Below are 19843 nucleotides of genomic sequence, written 5' to 3'. Positions count from 1 at the left end.
TTACCTAGCTCAATTAAGCCTCCTTATAAAGTGATGTCACTTAGTTTGCAGCACAATCCATATCTTAAATGACAAATTTCCAGGCATGGAAAAAGTACCTGCCAACAAGATAGTACTCTTCAACTAGTAAACAGAGCAACCTGAAAAGGGTAATCAGGCCCTCCTCCTGGACAATCTGGTTAAGGGTTTGCCAAAGAAATCTCTAGCTGTAATTGCTCAACAATGGGGTCTCACACAGGACTTTGATGGACTCTCCACCAAAGACCTCCTGGCCAGGTAGTGGGGCCTGGGTCCTAATACACGTGCCCATTAAAGTTCAAACTGCGATGACCCCTATGACTGATACAAGTGCTCTTCCCTCTGTTCTTCCAAGTGATATTGAGATGAATCAGAGAAATCTCCACTACTTTTACCCAGACCTCTCAGCATTCAAAAATAAACAAAATTAAGAGCTAGGTCAAGATTCCTACATTAAAACTGGTGACTTGAGCATGTATGCCAAAGTAAGAATTCAAAGGGAGGGGGTGTGAAAATTACATTCTAGGTCTGTTAGGACACTGGTGCACATGTGACTGTGATCTCTATAACCGCTGACACCAGGTACTGGGGGAAAGAGATAAGGCTCTCTTGTGTCTCATCTGAGGCCATCACCACGGAAACCCTTTACCAAACACTGCTATGAGTGTATCCTTTCAGGCCACCACAAAACTCCATTTTTATAACTCCTCTATTAAGTGTACATTGATATAGATGTATTTTATTTACTTTTATTTTTCAATTACAGTTGGCATTCAATATTATTAGGTTGGTGCAAAAGTAATTGCAGTTTAAAGGTTAAAAATAATTACAAAAACTGCAATAACTTTTGCACCAACCTATATATATTTGTTTCAGGTGTAAAACATAGTTGTTAGACATTTATGTAACTTACAAAATGATCCCCCCAGTAAGTCTTCACCCACCTGACACCATACATAATAATGACAGTATTATTGACTATATACCCTAAGCTGTGTTTTACATGCCCATGATTATTTTGTAACTGCCAATTTGTACTTCTTAATCCCTTCACCTTTTTCACCCAGCCCCCAATCCCCACATAAATTTGTTCTTTGTATCTGAGTTTGTTTCTGTTTTGTTTGTTTGCTTATTAGATTCCACATATAAATGCAATGATGTGGTATTTGTCTTTCTGTGTCTGACTTATTTCACTTAGCATAATAATGTCGCAAATGGTAAGATTTCATTCTTTTTTATGGCCAAGTAATATTCCATTGTATATATGTACCCCCTCTTCTTTATTCATTCATTTTTTTATTGGAGCTTTTAATCCATTTACATTTAAAGTAATTATTGATAGGTATGTAGTTATTACCATTTTGTTGTTTTCTGATTGCTTTTGTAATTCTTCTCTGTTCCTTTCTTATTTTCTTGCTCTCTTCCCTTGTATGCTGAGGACTTTCTGTAGTGTTGTATCTGGATTCCCTTCTCTTTATTTCTTTTATATCTCTTGTAGATTTTTGGTTTGTGGTTACTATGTGCTTCATATATACCAAGATGTGTTTATAGCAGTTTATTTTAATTTGACAGTCGCTTAAGTCTGAACACATTCTAAAATCATTACCATTTTTACTCACCCCCTCTACGTTTATGGTTTGTCACTCTTTTTTACTTCTTTTGTGTGTATTCTTTAATTTACTATAATTGCATGTAATCTTCCTACTTTTGCTTTCAACCTTTATACTAGCTTTAGTACTGGTTAATCCACTGCTGCTGGTATGTGTTTGCCATTGTCAGAGAAATATTTACTTCATGATATTTTATTATTCATATTTTTTTATTTTTTTCTTCTTCTTTAAGAAGTCCCTTCAACCTTCTTGTAAGCCTGGTTTGGTGGTTTACAAGAAATGCTTGCTCAGCATTTTCTTGTCTGGGAAGCTCTTATTCTCTCCTTTGAGTCTAAATGATAGCCTTGCTGGGTAGAGCAGTCTTGGTTATAGGTCCTTGCTTTTCATCACTTTAACTATTTTGTGCCAATCCCTCTGGCCTGCAAGGTTTCTGTTGAGAAATTATCTGACAGTCTTATGGGAGCTCCTTGTAGGTAACTGCTTTTCTCTTGCTGATTTTCAAATTCTCTGTCTTTAATCTTTGGCATTTTAATTGATGTGTCTTGGTGTGGGCCTCTTTCGTTTCATCTTGTTTGGGAACCTCTGCACTTTCTGGACTTGTATGTTTATTTCCTTCACCAGGTTAGGGAAGTTATCTGTCATTACTTCTTCAAACAGGTTTTCAATTCCTTGCTCTATCTCTTCCCCTTTTGGTACCCCTATGACACAAATGTTGGTATGCTTGATGTAGACCCAGAGGTCCCTTAAACTATCCTCATTTTTTTTAATTATTTTTCTTTTTGCTGTTCTGATTGGTTGTTTTTCACTACCTTGTCTTCCAAATCGTTGATTCAATTCTCTGCTTTGTCTAATCTGCTGATGATTCCATCTAATGTATTCCTTGTTTAAGTTATTGTAGTCTTCATTTCTGAGAGGTTTTTTTTCTATCTCCTTGTTTATGTTTCTTATTTCTTTGTTGATGTTCTCACTGAGATCATCTATTCTTCCCCTAAGTTGATTGAACATCCATATAACTTTGTTTCGAAGTCTGTATCTCGTAGATGGCTTGCCTCCATTTTGTTTAGCTCTTTTTTTGGATTTTTTTTCCTCTTGTTCCTTTTGAAAAATGTTTCTTTATCTCATTTTGGCTGCCTTCTTATGTTTGTTTCTACATATTAGGTAGATCTGCTAAATCTCCCAGTCTAGGCAGAGTGGCCTTATGTAGTAGGTTTCCCATAGGGCCCAGTATCACAGTCTCCCTGTTTAATTGCACCGAATGTTCCAGGTGTGTCTCTTGTATGGGTTTGTGTGCCCTCCTATTGTAGTTGAGGCTTGATTGCACATTATTGGGTGGGATTGACCCTCAGACTGACTGGCTATGAGGATTAGCCATGACTGCAGCAGATAAACTGTTGTGTGGGGACTGACTCTATGGTGTGGGATTCCTCTTAGCAGGGCTCCAGTAGCTGCTGTATCCACTATTTGGGCATGTTGTTTGTGGCACAAATTGGGTGGTACTCTGGTGTGGTCTGAAGCTGGCCATCAGGAGTGTTGGTTCTGGGGCCTCTTGTGAGGGGCTCAGGTGTAGGATAAGGTCAGATAATGCCTGTGTCCAGCCTGGGACCATCTGGTTAGAGCTACAAAGAGATCTGTGGTTGGTAGCTGCCTGTGCCAGGCTTGAAGGTGCTTGGGAGAGGCTATGCTATGAACCAAGATCAGATAGCCCTAGTGCCAGGCTTGGGGCCACTTCAAAAGAGGTACATGGCACACCAAAGCAAGCCACTGCTTATTTGGGGCTTACAGACCTGTGAGAGATTTTAGGAAAATCCACAGCATGGACTGAAGATGGCCACTTGTGAGCAACAGCCACTGAAAGAGGTTTGGGCTGGAGCACAAGTTGGGTATGGCGGGGTCTCAGTGAATCACTAGGGTGGGGTGAAAGTGGTGTTAGCCAGGTTGTGAGAGACTCAGATTTGGTGCCTCCCTTCACTTGTAGGCTGTGTGGGGGAGGGCTTAACAAAGGAACAATGGCACCTGACTGCACTTTAGTCCTCTAGAGAGCTGCCAGACAACTTATTTTCTCTCCATATGCCCTTGGCACTTTTCAAGTCTCTGTTCCTTCACTGGAGCTTAGAACAAGTGTTTGTAAGTCAGTGAGCCCTTTTAGTGGGGCATGTGGAAGACTGCAAACTTCTAAATTAACAGTGCCTATCACATGTGTGTCCCAAAACAAATTCCTGAGGAGGAAATGAAATAAGAGTTCTCATTGCTGGGCTTAATGAAGTGAAAATTCTCCATGAGACTATTTCCCATTTTAATAAATAAGTTGGCCTTTACACACAGTGTGCATAGTGACTTGATTGATTTTGGTAGGTCAATGCTAGAGTATAGGCCTGGGCTCTATTGGTACCTGACATTGTAACTGTCATACAGACTATTTTCCAAACTGAAGGAACTTGATATGCAAAAACTGGCATCTCAAATGCCCTTTGCTGCATCCCTTGCCACACAAATGATCAGGGTCTTTTTATCTTTATATGGAATGAGTTGCAGTATACTAGTCATGTCCTTCACATGAATACTGAATTGCTCAATTATCTGTCATCAGTGCATAGGCCATGACCTGTAAATGGCCGGCTCCCAGAGGGAGGACTAGTCTTCACCCAAGTGTGCCCAGATAGGGACACTACCTTGTTCAGAAGTAGATGTCCTGTTGACCCACCAGTAGTTCTTGGCTATGCCCTTAGTACAGACAAAGTAGTTACCTGATTCCCTAGTGAAATTTCTGGGCATGATCTCTAAGGGACATGACATCTCATTGCAGAGGAGAAGAATGGCAAGCTTTGACCCAACAAATCAATTCCAACAAATAAAAAGAGGCACAGCAATTAGTGGAACTCTTCACTACTTACACCATGTGGGGTCCTTGATAATACCCATTTATGGGGTTACGAGAAAGGCTGCTTCCTTTCAGTGGATGCCCTGAAGGCTCTCTAACAAGTCTCCCTGGCTGCTCTTTCCCCTGGCTCTACCGATCACCATTTGATGTTTGAACTACATATTTCAGAAACATGTTTGCCAATTGGAGCCTATGGCAGAAGACTACTGCCATAGTCAGAGGCTTACATTCAGCTTTTGTACCCATAATTATCTGGAGTCAGATGAAAGGCACATGACTTTGGAGAAATAATTATTCACCGACTATTGGGCCTTGGAGGATACTGAGTGCATGTCCTATGGTCATGAAACTATCTTAAGACCAGAAATTTCAACCAAAGGATATCAACGCTTTTTTGCTTTTTTTTTTTCTCTAGTTATCTTAGGGTAGTCACACTCCAGTCAAAGTGTAAAACTTCTATAACATATGCTCAAATACATATTCTTGATCCAAAATAGAGAGATCTTCTGAGCTTAATATAAAATATTTTAAAGTCATCTATAAATTTTATACTTACCATTAAGTCCTTCCCCTTTGTAAGTTCTTTGATTCATTTGAATTTCTGATTTTGATAGTGAGCCTTGATGCTCAAGCATACGGTTTTCATCTGGTACTTGATCCTGTGCTACATAAAGAAAAGCATTTAATCCACTAAATTAAACAGAAATATGGTATAAAATCCCTACGTTTCAAATTTATAACAAGCATACAGCAGATTTTTCTCTCATTTTTATAAAGTTATAAGTAAGCTATCACAATGCCCTCTTCTACCATCCCCTCTCACTTCTTACCCTGGACAGAGAACTGACTCTGGGTGGTAAACACATAATGCAATATATAGATGATGTATAATAGAAATGTACACTTGAAACTATATAGTTTTGTTGATGATTGTCACCCCAATAAATTTTAATAATAAATTAAAAAATAAGAAAATAAATACAAAAACTTATCAGAGAGAACATTCTCAGAAAAGTAAATAAATAATAATAATATTAAAAGTTACCATAATGCAAGATCTGATATGAAAACTGTGAGAATTTTAATGGAGGGTGTGTGGAAAGTATCTTATTATATCATTAATATCCATAGGCTTCAAATGTTTTTTATTCGACTCTAGTTTTCACATTTTTTTTATATTTTCAGTTAATACACATTCATAGAGCACACAACAAAAATACATATGCACAAGATTAATCATTACAGCCTAATTGCAATTTCAAAATACTTAAAACCACCAAAATGTACAAGTATAGGAGGTAAGTATTCTAAACTAAGGTATGTATATTATGATAATATAAACTATGGGATATGAAGCTATACATATAGGTGTAAAAGGAATGAAAAAGACCCCTACAAACTGACTTGGAGGTATTTCTATGAAATTATGTTTAGTGGGAAAAAACCTGAAAGACAGGATATCTAGTATGCTATCTTTTAAGTAGGTAAGAAACGGAAATAAGAAAAAAAAAATGGAGATAATGACCCCAACAAATACAAAAGATGCCCAGTAATAGGTGAGACTATCCAGCTACTGGTTACCAAACAGCCTCTACCTTTGAATGGGTCCCAACCAAAGGAATGCCTTACAGGTCCTCCAATGAGCCTCTCAGGCCACTCATCTGCTTTGTTCCTCTGATCCACATTTGCCTTTTGAATTACAGTTCTCAACAACTTCTCTGCCAATTTGAGTCTATGACATAGGACAATGCCACAAGTCAGAAGTGACCATAGGGCTATTGGATGCCAAATCTGTTAGAGTCCCCTGAAAGGCACTTACACCCTTTGAGATACTATTGGTCTTTTATTGGGTCTTGGTCTGAGCACGTGACCCATGGCTGTAAAATAATCTTACAACCAGAAACCAACAAAAATTATGAATACTTTGACTTTGTTCTCCAATTATCTTAGAATATTCACACTTTAAGTCAAAGTATAAATTTTCTGTAAAATATGTGCTCAAATACATGAACCAAAGAACAACGGTATTCTGATATGACTGATTTAAAATAATTTAGGATGGGAGGATGGACGCGGCGCCCAGAAGTCAGGCCAGGGCCTCATGTGCAGGTGCTGACACGGCTGGACCAGGAGCCACTATGGCCATGGCAGCAAGGCTTCCCTGGATGCTTGCTGGGGCTCTGCAGAGCGGAACAGAGGCTGGGCTCAGGCCTTGGGCAGGGTAGGAGGCTCTGCTCCTTTTTGCCTTTTGAGTTACAGATCTCAGCAAACTCTCTGTTCACCAACTGGACCTTAAGGCAGAAGGACACTGCTCCAGGTCAGAGGCATCTGTTGGACTTTTGAATCTATAATCTCCAGGAATAGTTAGCTGTAAGGTACCTTTAAGAGACAATTATTGTCCTATTACTGGGTTTCAGTGGATACTGAGCAAGCACATGACCCATGACTATGAAATAGTCTCAACACAAGAAATTCCAATGAAAAATTATCTAATTATCTTAGGGTATTCACACTTTAGGTCAAAGTGTAAAATTTTTATAAAAAATATGCCCAAATACATATTTATTAACCAAATACAAAATATCTTCTGATGAGTATAATTTAATTAAAAGAATAATTAAATGTTATCTATAATTATTATACTTACTAATGAGTCCTGCATCTTGGGAAGTCATTTGTTTTTCTACTTGCATTTCTTTTTCTGACATTGAATCTTCATGCATAAGCATTAGATTTTCATCTGGTACACCATCATGAACTACAAAAAGATATGCATTTAGTGCAATGAACAGGAAAACAGGTCTATTGTGAAATCCTTAAATATCAAGTATATAGCAGGATTTTCTCTCATTTTTATAAATATAAAATATAAATAAATTACAATTTCACTAAATCTGACATAAAAATGGTGAGAAGAATTTTAATGTGTGCATGAAACAGTCTCATTTCATAAATATTTTTGGCATCAAATATATTTTATATTAGTCGTTATAAGGTGATGTCAGTTGATTCATGGCACAATCCAGATCTTAACTGAAAACTTTCCAAGCAAAAATCTTTTAGGGGAAAATAAAATAGACAGATACTTACCCTTAGAAAAAGAAACACAGGAAAGATAAACCAAAAAACCAAGTAGTCTGTCACCCCAAAAAACAAAGTAGTTGATCATCAAAAGTTGTGTAGACCCTGAACATGGAATTGCACACGATGACTACTGTTAAATCTAAGCATGTCTCTCGTATTATGATGCAGCAAATTCTTCTCATGTTTAATGAAAAAGTATGCAGAGCCCTCAGGATTGTTTTGCCCAGGGACCCAAAGAAACCATAGAGATTTTATTAAACTTAGCTAGTGACAGCGGTCCCTTGTGAGGTGTGTCACTACAAATCCCCTCATTCAGACTGTCTTTCAGTGGCCACTTTGCCCAAGGAGGAAAAAGAAGGGGGCAGGTAGAGGCAATGTCATATATACCTGAGACTCTCTACTTACTTAGCTTGCTACTATTTGGCCTTGGACTGGTTTGGTCCAATAATCGTGAGTTCCTGCCACTGAGAACCCTTTTTGGACCACACTTATAGCAACCTGCAAGGTACTGTGCAGCCACCTGATAGTCCCTGGTTCAACAATGAGGCATGAGAACAGTAAATGATGATATTGTTTACTACACTCAGACCTAAGTTCATTCTTGCCACTTTCACTCGTTACCTAGAGCAATTAAACTTCCTTATAAGGTGATGTCAGTTGATTCATGGCACAATCCAGATCTTAACTAAAAATTTTCCAAGCAAAGAAAAAGCAGCTACTGGAAAGATACCAACTTTTCACTACCATGCAAGAATGGCAACGAGGTACTTATTCCTGGATCATCTGGTTAAGGTCTTTTCAAAAGATATCTAATGGGTCTTGTTACAAAACAATGGGCCTCAAGGAAGAGACTAATAGGCTCTCCATCAGATATTTGTGACCAGATAATGTCCACTGGGGCACCACACAGAGTTCCATGAGAGTCCACATAATGATAAGTCATTGACTAATTAAGTACTATTTCATCCAGTCCTCTTAGTGAATCTTGAGATGAATTAGAGAGCACCCCCTCATTTCATTCAGGCCTCTAAACTTTAAAAATAAACAAGACTATGTGTGAGGCCAAAGTCCATATGTCATCAGTGGAAACATGAAGACATTTGCCAGTCACAATTCAATAGAGAGGTAATGAAGAATTGCATTTCTTGGGCTTTTTGGACCAAGATTAGAGGGAAACAGATAATACTGTCTGGTATTGGGTCTGAGATAGCCACAAACAGGACACTTACACAGACCCAACTATAGGTGCTTCCCTTCAAGCCACTAGAAAACTCCATTACTATGGTCTCCACTACTGAATGTGTTGTTGGTATCTTGTCTGTGTGTAAATCCCGAACTCCTCATCCCCAAGCCATGGCAGGAAATCCTGCAACTGAGGACATTTCAGTGGCCCCATGTAAAAAATTCTGAACCTAACAGATTACCAGTGCCTAATGTCTTTGACTACCAAATCAACTACCTGAAGGAGAAAAAAATACAGCTTCCTCATTACTGAGTTAATGAAGCAAAAGTTCTCCATGAGACTATTTCTCCATTCAGTAGCCCCATCTGGCATGTGGATTAAGCCTCAGGTACACGGTAATTCAATTGACTACAGGAGGCTCAATATAGCCATGCAGTCCTGGGCACTGGTGTTCCCTGAAATTGTGACTGCCATAGAGACTATTGCCCAAGGTGAGGGAAGTAGGTATGAAGCAACTGACAATGAAAATATTCCTTTTAGCATCACTGTCCACATGAATTATCAGGATCAATTTACCATACGTGTACTGGATTGCAATACACCTTCAATATTGTTCCACAAGAAAAAGCCCCACTCCTGCTTGGAGCACTAGCACATATTAATGATATCCTCCATTGGGCCTGGACAAGGTCGTTAACCAACAAGAGAGAACTTATGGGCATTCACATATGGAACAAGGCTTGGTCATTAATATAGAGAAAGTAAAAGGACCTAGTACCCATGTGAAATATCTGGGAGTAAACTGGGAAGGGGCAGTATGCCTCATTCCATAGTAGACAACTGACAATCTTTAGTTCCTCTAAGTCCCAACAAATACAAAGCAGGCCCAACAAACTAGTGGGACTTTTCAGCTACTAGTGCTTTGACATTCACCATGTGGTCACCGTTTATCATCGATCAGGATACCAAAAAGATCTTTGCCTTTGAGTTGGACAGAACACTAGGATGCTCCGGAGGCCCATCCAACAGGCCTCCCACTCTGTTCATCCCTTTGGCCTCTCAATCCACGCTTGTGTTTGGGTTACAATCGCTCCCATGGGGGCAAAAGAGAGGGTCTAGCTGGAAGTGAGTATATCTGGATCTTAACTGACAAATTTCTGGATGCTGCCAAGATAGCACTGATTGACCAGCAGAGTGAGCAATGTAAAAATGGCAATCGAGTAATCACTCCTAGACCATCTGGGAAAAGGCATTGAAGAGATCGAGGGTGCATTTATCAAAAAATGCATCTCAAAGGAGTAGACCGATGAGCTATTAACCGAGGATCTTATGGCCAGGTATTGCACTAAGGAAGGCTCGATAGGCCACTACATATGTTGATGGTTCCTATGACTAATAAAAATACTATGCCTCTGCTTTTCCCAGTGATCCTTGCCATGAATCAGAGTACTTCCCCAACTTTTACCAAGACCTTATGGCTTTCAAAAATAAACAAGACTATGGGTTAGGCCTGGCCTCATGGACCCAGTGGCGATAGTAGAACTTATGCTAAAGTCAGAGTTCAATAAAGATGTGCAGGAGAATTGCATATCTGGGCCTTCGGGACATTGGTACATAAGTGACTGTGATCTCCACAACCTCTAACACCAGGATAAGAGGGAAATGGATAGTGATCTTTGGATTTGGGTCCAAATCCACCACCAACGGGAACTTACCCAGACCCCACAATGGTGTGCCCACTCAGGCCACCTCAGTACTCCATTGTTATGACTACCACTACTGAATGCATTATTGTTATAGGTGTATTGTCTACATGAAACCCAACTTGCATTCACTCATAAACCCTGATGAAAACGGTCACTTTCGGAAGGTATGTGAAAGACTGTGAAACGACCCAACTATCAGTATCTAGTGCCTGGTTTCTCAAAAACAACTGCCATGGGAAGAAAAAAAATAACTGAACATATTGATGAGCTTAGTGAAGAAAAATTCTCCCTGAGACTATTTCTCCTTTCAATAATTCAGTGGACCCAGGCATAGGTCCTTCTTTGTATAAAGACTCCAGTAATGTAGTACTGAGGTACTCGTTGTATCAAATATTGTGACCACCATGGAAGCAACTGTCCATAATGAGGGAATTTGGAATTCCATAATAGACAATGCAAATACCCTATGAAACATATCTGTCCACATGGATGACCAGGATCAGTTTGCCATATGTGAAATGGATTGCAATGCATCACTAATGTCCTTCCACAGGCTACATAAATTCTCCAACTATCTGTCACCAGTGCATAGTCATGACCTAGAAACATTCTACACCCAGAGCAAATGCTCTATTGATGGCATTCTCCAAGTGGGCCCAGCTAAGGGCACCACTTAAGGACTAGACATCCTATTGACCCACATGTGGTGGCAACATGGCTGAACCATTATTACAGACAAGGCACAATTACCCAGTACTTAATTAAAATTCCTGTGCATGATCTGTATGGGGCACAATGGCTCATTCAAGAGCAGAAGACTGCCAGATTGGGCTGACTCTGCTTCAGCAATGAAAACAAAGCCCAGCTATTGGTGGGACTCTTTGGCTACTTGCACTCTAACATTCCCAATGTGAGGTTCTTGAGCATCCATCTATTAGGCTACCTGAAAAGTCATTCCTTTTAGTGGAGCCACAGTCAAGAGGATGCTCTTGCAGCCCTCCAACAGGCCTCTCAGGCTACCCTTCCCCTGAGCGTCTCACATCCTCATTTGCTTTTTGAGTTATAGTTCTCAGCAACATCTCTGTTTACCAATTACGGAAGGCCTTTAGCAGAAGGCCATTACCACAGCTGAGAGACACCAACTGGGGTTTTGGATCTATAATCTGCCAGAGTCTGCTGAAAGGTATACATCTTTTGTGAGAAAATTATTGGCCTGTCATTGGGGTTTCGTCTCTTGAGTATGACCTATGGCTGTAAAGAAATATAACAACCTGGAATACCAATGAAAGTTATGAATACTTTGACGTTTGCTCTCTAATTATCTTAGGATATTCACAACTAAGGTCAAAGGAACTACAAATATTCCATAAAATATAATCTCAGGACTAATTCATGAACTGAAGTAAACATGTCTTTTACTGAATTTAATTAAAATAATTTAAAGTTACCTGTAATTATTATACTTACTAATGTATCTTTCCTTTTCAGATGTTCTTTGTTTCTTTACTTGCATTTGTGTTTTTAATGTTGAGTCTTGTTGCTCAAGCAGAAGCTTTTTATCTGTTACGTCATCCTGAGCTACATAAAGTTAATAATTAAGTCAATAGAAAAACAGATTGTGAAAACTGTTTTCACATACTGTAAAACTTCTAACTTTCAAATTTATAACCAGTATACAGAAGAATTTCTTCTCATTTTTATAAAGTCATAAGTAAACTACTACAATGTTAGATCTGATATAAAATGAAAGTTGTAATGGGTTTGTGTTGAAACTATTTCATTATTTCATTAATAATTCTAGGCATCAAATATATTTTATATTATTCTCTATTTTCCTAGGCTTTTTATACTTAAGTGAAAATGTAACCCTAGAATAAGACATCAGCAAGATGGAGGACTAGGAAGCTCCAGGCCCTCATTCCCCCACGGAGACACTGAGTTAATGACAATATACTTGTACAGACCAAAAACCTTTATGAGAACACTAGAAACCAGTTAAGACACTGCAGCACCCGAGCAAATTTCTTACAAAGAAACAAAACTGCACCAAAAAGGGTAGGAAAGATTACGGCATATTGCCCACCTTAGCCCCAGCATCTCCCTGGCACAGTGTGCCAGAATCACAAGAAACCCTCCCAATTTTCAGCTCCTCCCTTGGAATGAAAAGAAAAGAGTGGAACATGCATCCAACTTTCTAGCATGCCTGGGAGCCACCTAAGTGACTGGTTTCTGTCTTGCCTGATTTGGAATGCTGATGGGAATGTTGCATAATTGGATACCAGGTTGGAGGCTGCTGAAATGAAAGGTGAGTGTCATGGTACATTAGAGCTGCAGGGAGTATATAGTTCTGCAAATGATGGAAGAGCAAGAGATTACAGGCAGAGGAATTCAATGGAAACCAAAAACAAAAGCTCCTGAAAAGAAACAGAGTAGAGCCTCTTAGGAAAATGAGGAGAGTTAAAAGCAGCTATATATATTGGAATAAAAGAGCACACACAAGCCCAGAAAAGGCACGTCTCCCAGGAAGGTTTGAGAAGTCTCAAAACCTTTCTGTCAGGGTGATTAGTCAAGGTATTTCCCTGCATAAACCCAGTTTGTAAAGCCTGAGAATGGCGACTGTGTTTTCAAATTCCTAAATCTCAACAAAAGATGACAAGGCATATAAAGAAATAGTAAAATATGCCCCAATCTAAAGAACAACATAAAGCTTTAGAAACCAAACAAACACCACAGGTCTCTGAATTACTGACAAGGAATTTGGAATTTTAAAAACTGTCTTAAAGCTTCTCAGTGAGCTGAAAGACAACACGACAGACAACTAAATGAAGTCAAGAAATGATGTATGAAGAAAATTAGAATATCAACAGTTATAGAAACTATTTAAAAAAACAAATTCTGGAACTGAGCAATACAATAATTGAACTGAAAAATTCACTAGAGGGGTTTAACAACAGCCTTGGTCAAGCAGAAAAACAATCAGCCAACTGGAAGACAAGTAATTTGAAATTATTGAGTCTGTGGAGAAAAACTAATTAAGAAAAGTGAAGAGAACATAAGGAATTATGAGGCAAAATCAAATGGACCAAGAGACACACATTATGGAACTCCCAGAAGGAAAGAAAAAAAGGAACACAAAGTTTATTTGAAAAATGATGACAAAAATGTCTAACTAAAAAGCTTCTTCACAGTAAAAGAAACCATCAACAAAACAAAGATGCAACCAACAAAATGGGAGAAGATATTTGCAAACAACACCTCAGATAAGAGGCTATTAATAATATCCAAAATATATACAGAACTCTTACAACTGAACCATAAAAAAACAAACAGTCCAATTTAAAAATGGTCAGAAGACCTCAACAGACACTTCCCCAAGAAGACAAACAAATGGCCAACAGATATATGAAAAAAATGCTCAACTTCACTAGCTATTAGGGAAATGCAAATCAAAACCACAATGAGCTACAACCTCACACCTGTTAGCCTGGCTATTATCAACAAGACAAGTAATAATAAGTGTTGGAGAAGCTGTGATGAAATAGACACCCACATACACTGCTGGTAGGAATGTAAATTGGTATAACCACTAGGGAAAACAGCATTGAAGGTTCCTCAAAAAACTTAGAGCTACCATAGGACCCAGCAATCCTTCTTTTGGGTATCTACCCCCAAAAATCTGAAAATATTTATCTATAAAGATACATGTACTCTTCTCTTCATTGCAGGATTATTCACAGTGGCCAAGACAAGGAAACAACCAAAGTGTCCTTTGATATATGATTGGATAAAGATGTGGTACATATATACAGTGGAATATTTCTCAGCCATAAAAAATATCGCCATTTGCAATAACATGGATGGATCTTGAAATTTTCATGCTAAGTGAAATGAGTCAGACCAAAAAAGTCAAGAACCATATGATTTCACTCATATGTGGTTATAAAACTGAAAGCAACAAATGAACAATACAACAAACAAAGAAAAAAACTCATAGACACAGACAACAGTTTAGTAGTTACCAGCGGATAAGGGGAGAGGGGGTGATAGGAAGAGGAAAGGGGGTCAAATACATGGTGATGAAAAGAGAATTGACTCTGGGTGGTGAACATACAATGCAATATATAGATGATGTATTATGGGGTCTTTTGGCATCTATGATCCACTCAACTTATATACCAGAATGAGGGAAAAACAGATAATCCTGTATGATTTGCTGTAAGAGGTCACCATCAATAGGACTCTGACCCAGATTTGACTATCACCTCTAATGCATCTTTTGGAGCAAAAATTAATATAAGACCTGGTGTTATTTTACTATAAGACTGGATATAATATAATATAATAATATAATATAATACCGGGTATAATATAATATAATATAATATAATATAATATAATATAATATAATACCAGGTCTCACGTTAATTTTTGCTCTACAATATGCATTAGAGCTGATGGTCCTGCTAGGTCTTATTTTCCGGAAACACAGTAATTGACATTGACAGAGTTTTTCATCCTAGAACACCAGACTGTACATTCTTTTCTAGTGCACATGGACCATATGTTGGAACACAAGTCTAACCTCAGCAAATTTAAGAAGACTGAAATCATACCAAGCATATTCTCCAGCCACAATGCTTTGAAATTGGAAATCAACTATAAAAATAAAGCAAAAAACTCCACAAATACATGGAGAGTAAGCAACATGCTATTAAAGAACAAGTGGGTTAAAGAAAATAATAAAGGAGAGATCAAAGGATACAGAGAAACAAATGAGAATAAAAATACATTGTATCAAAATTTTTGTGATGTTACCAAAGAAGCATGAAGAGGAAAACTTGTATTATTACAGGCCTATGTCCATAAACACAAAAAATCCCAAATAAGAAGAGTTGGAGAGGCTATGGAGAAAAAGAAACCCTCACACGCTGCTGGTGGGCATGCAAATTGGTACAGCCAGTATGGAAAACAGTATGGAGGGTCCTCAAAAATTAAGACTAGTATTACCACATGACTCAGCAATCCCTCTTCTAAGTGTCTAACCAAAAAATCTGAAAACATTTGCCTGTAAAGATATACGTATGTCTATGTTCATTGCAGCATTATTCATGGTGGCCAAGACATGGAAACAACCAAAGTGTCCTTCGATAGATGACTGAATATAGAAGATGTGATACATACGCACAATGGAATATTACTCAGCCATAAGAAAAAATGAAACTGCCATTTTCAACAACATGGATGGATCTTGAGATTTTCATGCTAGGTGAAATTAGTCAGACAGCAAAAGTTGAGAACCATATGACTTCACTGTTATGTGGGATATAAAACTGAGAGCAACAAACAAACAAAGAAACAAAAACTCATAGACACAGACAACAGTTTAGTGGTTAGCAGAGGGTAAGGAAGGGGGGGAAGTGGTTGAAGAGAGAAAAGGGGATCAAATATATGGTGATGGAAGGAAAATTGACTCGGGTAATGAACACACAATGCAATATATAGATGATATATTATAGAAATCTACACTTGAGTTCCATACAATTTTACTAACCAATGTCATGCCAATAAATATATCTAAAAAAAAAAAAGACACTTTACTACCTTTTTCACTTTTACAAATAGAGTCAGTCTTGATACTTTTTAGATACTGAGAGACATCAATAATTTAAAATTAATAATTTAATGTTGGCTAATACTAATAATTTAAAATATTTTCTAGTTTTCTTGGCATAGCCACATTTTTAAAATAAAGTTAAAATTTTAGGTATCAGATATGTCTAAGAAAAAGATATGTAATGATATAAACGTATAGAACAGAGAAGACAGTAAAAGAAACTTATCAGGTAGGAAAAACAAGAAGCACAGACAATAGAGTACCAAACCTCAAAATATCAAAATTGGATCAAGTGTCACTATGAGTGCTAATTAAAAGATAAAGATATCATATAGAATATGACAAATATACAACTATAAGCTTCATACAAAAGCTAGAGAAAAATCATAAAGATACAGAAAGCTTAAACCAACAAGATAGAAAAAAGTATCATGTTAATACCAATAAGAAGTTGGTGGAGCTACACATTAATAGCAGGCATGATAGTTTTTAAGGCAAACAGAAACTATAAAAAAGATAAAGTGGGTCCTTTCATTAGGAAAAAAAGATCTGTCTTCTAGAAAAATTACTAATTTTAAATTTATATGTATGTTAATTATAAAGTGTCATAAGGTATAAAGCATACCCTGATACAATATAAGAAGAAATAGAGAAATCAATAGTCATAGTGGGAAATTTAATACATCTAAGTCAGGAATTATAAAACACAGAGATAAATCACCAATAAAGATCTAGAACTATAAACAAAATAGTTGTCGACCTATGAACTATGGAACAAAGATCTCCTAAATTTAAATAAAAATAATTTTACCAGATATTTAATTAATTACTTACTGCTAAAAGTTTCATTTCTGGTAGCTTCAAGATTCTTAGTTTGAGATTGACTTCTTAAAAATAAATCCATGTCCTCAGACAATTGATTTTCATCAGATATCATATCATTTTGCCGATCTACAAAAATTGCTGAATGGAAAAACAAATCTATTATAAAACTTCTGCATGTGCCAAGTAGTCAGCAAATTGTTTTCTCATTTGTACAAAATTAAAGAAAGGGGACTGCAAAGCTACAGCAGTGAGTGAGCTATTTATTTAAATAAACCATAAAAGTGAAGTGAAAAATTTGTGTGAATAGTTTTCTTGAGTGTGTATAGAGGCAGTCTTGTTACACAGTAGTCACTGACCAGGCAAATATCAGGCAAAGGTATCAAAAAGCTTTTTAGTTCTATAGTTATCTGAGGGTATTCACACTTACATCAAAGTGTAAAATTTCTACAAAATATATGCTCAAACATATATACATAAGCCCCTTGAAAAATATATTTTGATAAGCTTAATTTAAAATAATTTAAAGATAATTATTATAAACATAAATCATTAAAATAATAAAGATAATTATTATACTTACCTTTACGTCTCATCAAGCTAAAAGATTTTTGTTCCAACATTTGCTTGGGGAGGGTTAACAGCATTTCATCCTCAAGAGTAAGATTTTCATGGTTTTCATATGGTACTTTATCAAGAGCTACATAAAGAGATGCATTTAGTCTACTAACTAGAAAAATGGATATATTGTAAAATACCTAAATTTCAAATTTAAAACAAGTATACAGGAGCATTTTCCCTCATTTTTATAAAGGTACAAATAAATTATCATAATGTAAGTTCTGACATGAAAATTGTGAGAAGAGTTTTAATGGGGCTGTGTTTTAAACTCTTTCTTTCTTCCCAGGATACAATGATGTGAAAAAAGTTAAAAAAAAAAAAAAAAGAGACACACAAAATAAAACATGGGAAAGGTAAATCAGAAAACAATCCACTTAGTTACCTTCAAGAGGGTGGCAGGAGGACTGGGAGTGCAAACAGAAGGGTTACAGGAGGAATGACACCTCTCTAAGTATACCTTTTGTATATGTATACTTTGGGAAATAGGTCAATGCCGTACATATTCCAAAAAAATTAAAATAAATCAGCAGAACAAGAAAAGGGAAGTAATACTGACAAATAAAGAAACAAATGACCCTTTGGAAGGAACAAATCACTAATCCAAGTAACACAACAATACATATCTGGTATATATCCTCAGTCTTAGGAAAGTGAGATGCAAATAAAATCACTATATCTTTTTAGTAGGTTTTTCTAGTGCTATGTGCTAAGCAATTCTGAAACAAATTTCAACACAGAGTGAAAGCATAACCTTCACAATGGGAGAAAATATTTGCAAACCATACATCTGAGAAGTATCTAAGGAACTTGTACAATTCAATAGAAAAAGCAAACAAATAATCTGAGTTTAAAATGAGCAAAGGACATGAGCAGAAGACATACAGATGACCAACAAATATATACACGGAGTGGAATATCAAGTGTCTTTTCTGAACACAATGGTATGAAACTAGAAGTCAATTACAAGGGGAAAAAAAGAGAAACACACAAACACAGGAAGGCTAAATAACATACTACTAAACAATGAATGTGTTAACAACAACATCAAGAAAGATATCGAAAGATACCTCGAGGCAAATAGAAATAAATGAAGATACAATGACCCAAAATCAACAGGACATAACCAAAGCTGTCCTAAGAGGTAAATTCAAAGTAATATAGGCCTACCTCAAGAAACAAGAAAAATCTCAAACAATCTAACCTTACATGTAAAGGAACTATGTAAAGAACAGCAAACAAAGCCCAAAGTGAGTAGAAGGAAGGAAATGGTGAAGATCAGAATAATGTAGAAATAAATGAAATAGAATCTTGAAAAGCAACAATAAAAAAATCAATTAAACCGAGAACGTGTTCTGTTAAAAGACAAACAAAGTTGACAAACCTTTAACCAGACTCCACAAGGAAAAAAAAAGAGAAGACCCACATAAATAAAATGAGAAATAAAAGAGGCAAAGTGACAAATGAAAACAAAGAAATACAAAGGAAGGTAAGAAAATACTATGAACAAATGTATGTCAACAAAATGGACAATATGGATAAAATGGATAAATTCCTAGGGAAAAACCTTCCAAGACTTAATCAAGAAGAAACAGAAAATCTAAACTGATTATAAACAAAATCGAATCGATAATCAAAAAATTCCCAACAAACAAATGTCCTGGACAGGACAGCCTCACAGGTAAATTTCACCAAACATTCAAAGAAGACTTAATACCTAGCCTTCTCAAACTATTCCAAAAAATTCAAGAGGAGGGAAGGCTCCCAAGTTGATTTTATGAGTCCACCATTACCCTGATTCCAAAACCAGACAAAGGTATTACAAAAAAAAAAAAGAAAGAAAGAAAATTATAGGCTGATATCCCTGATGTACAAATCTCAAAAATCCTGAACAAAATACTAGCAAAGCAAATACAGCAATACATAAATGATCAAGTGGGATTTATTCCTGGAATGCAAAGTTGGTTCAATATCCAGAAATCAAATAATGTGATATGCCACTAAAACAAAATGCAAAATAAAAATTATATCATCATATCAAAAGATGCAGAAAAGGTGTATGACAAAATCCAGCATCCATTTATGATAAAAACTCTCAGCAAAGTGGGAATAGAGGGAAAATAACTCAACATAATAAAGGCCATATACAACAAATCCACAGCTAACATCATACTCTGTCCCCACAACTAAACGGTTCTCCTTAAGATCAGGAACAAGACACAGATGCCCACTTTCACCACTTTTATTCAACATACTATTGAAAGTCCTAATCATACAATCAGACAAGACAAGAAATAAAGCCATCCAAAA

General features: G+C 36.8%; 1 protein-coding gene across 1 annotated transcript in view; it reads right to left on the bottom strand.

Annotated features, from left to right (window-relative positions):
- CCDC7 (coiled-coil domain containing 7) overlaps window positions 1–19843 on the bottom strand; it is a 152353-nt gene that overhangs the window by 18182 nt on the left and 114328 nt on the right. The window contains exons 18-23 of the mRNA XM_088794113.1: window positions 17499–17645; window positions 16928–17056; window positions 11928–12057; window positions 7996–8120; window positions 7154–7264; window positions 5063–5170 (exon numbers count right to left, since the gene is read on the bottom strand). Coding sequence (XP_088650239.1) covers window positions 5063–5170; window positions 7154–7264; window positions 7996–8120; window positions 11928–12057; window positions 16928–17056; window positions 17499–17645 — 750 coding nt within the window. The remainder of the gene's footprint in view (window positions 1–5062; window positions 5171–7153; window positions 7265–7995; window positions 8121–11927; window positions 12058–16927; window positions 17057–17498; window positions 17646–19843) is intronic.

The sequence above is a fragment of the Rhinolophus sinicus genome, chromosome 1 (assembly GCF_057876585.1).
Source record: "Rhinolophus sinicus isolate RSI-liver-muscle chromosome 1, RSI-T2T, whole genome shotgun sequence".
Taxonomy (NCBI): Eukaryota; Metazoa; Chordata; class Mammalia; order Chiroptera; family Rhinolophidae; genus Rhinolophus; species Rhinolophus sinicus.
Note: the sequence above shows the minus strand (reverse complement) of the source record. Positions and strands in the feature narration are given on the sequence as shown.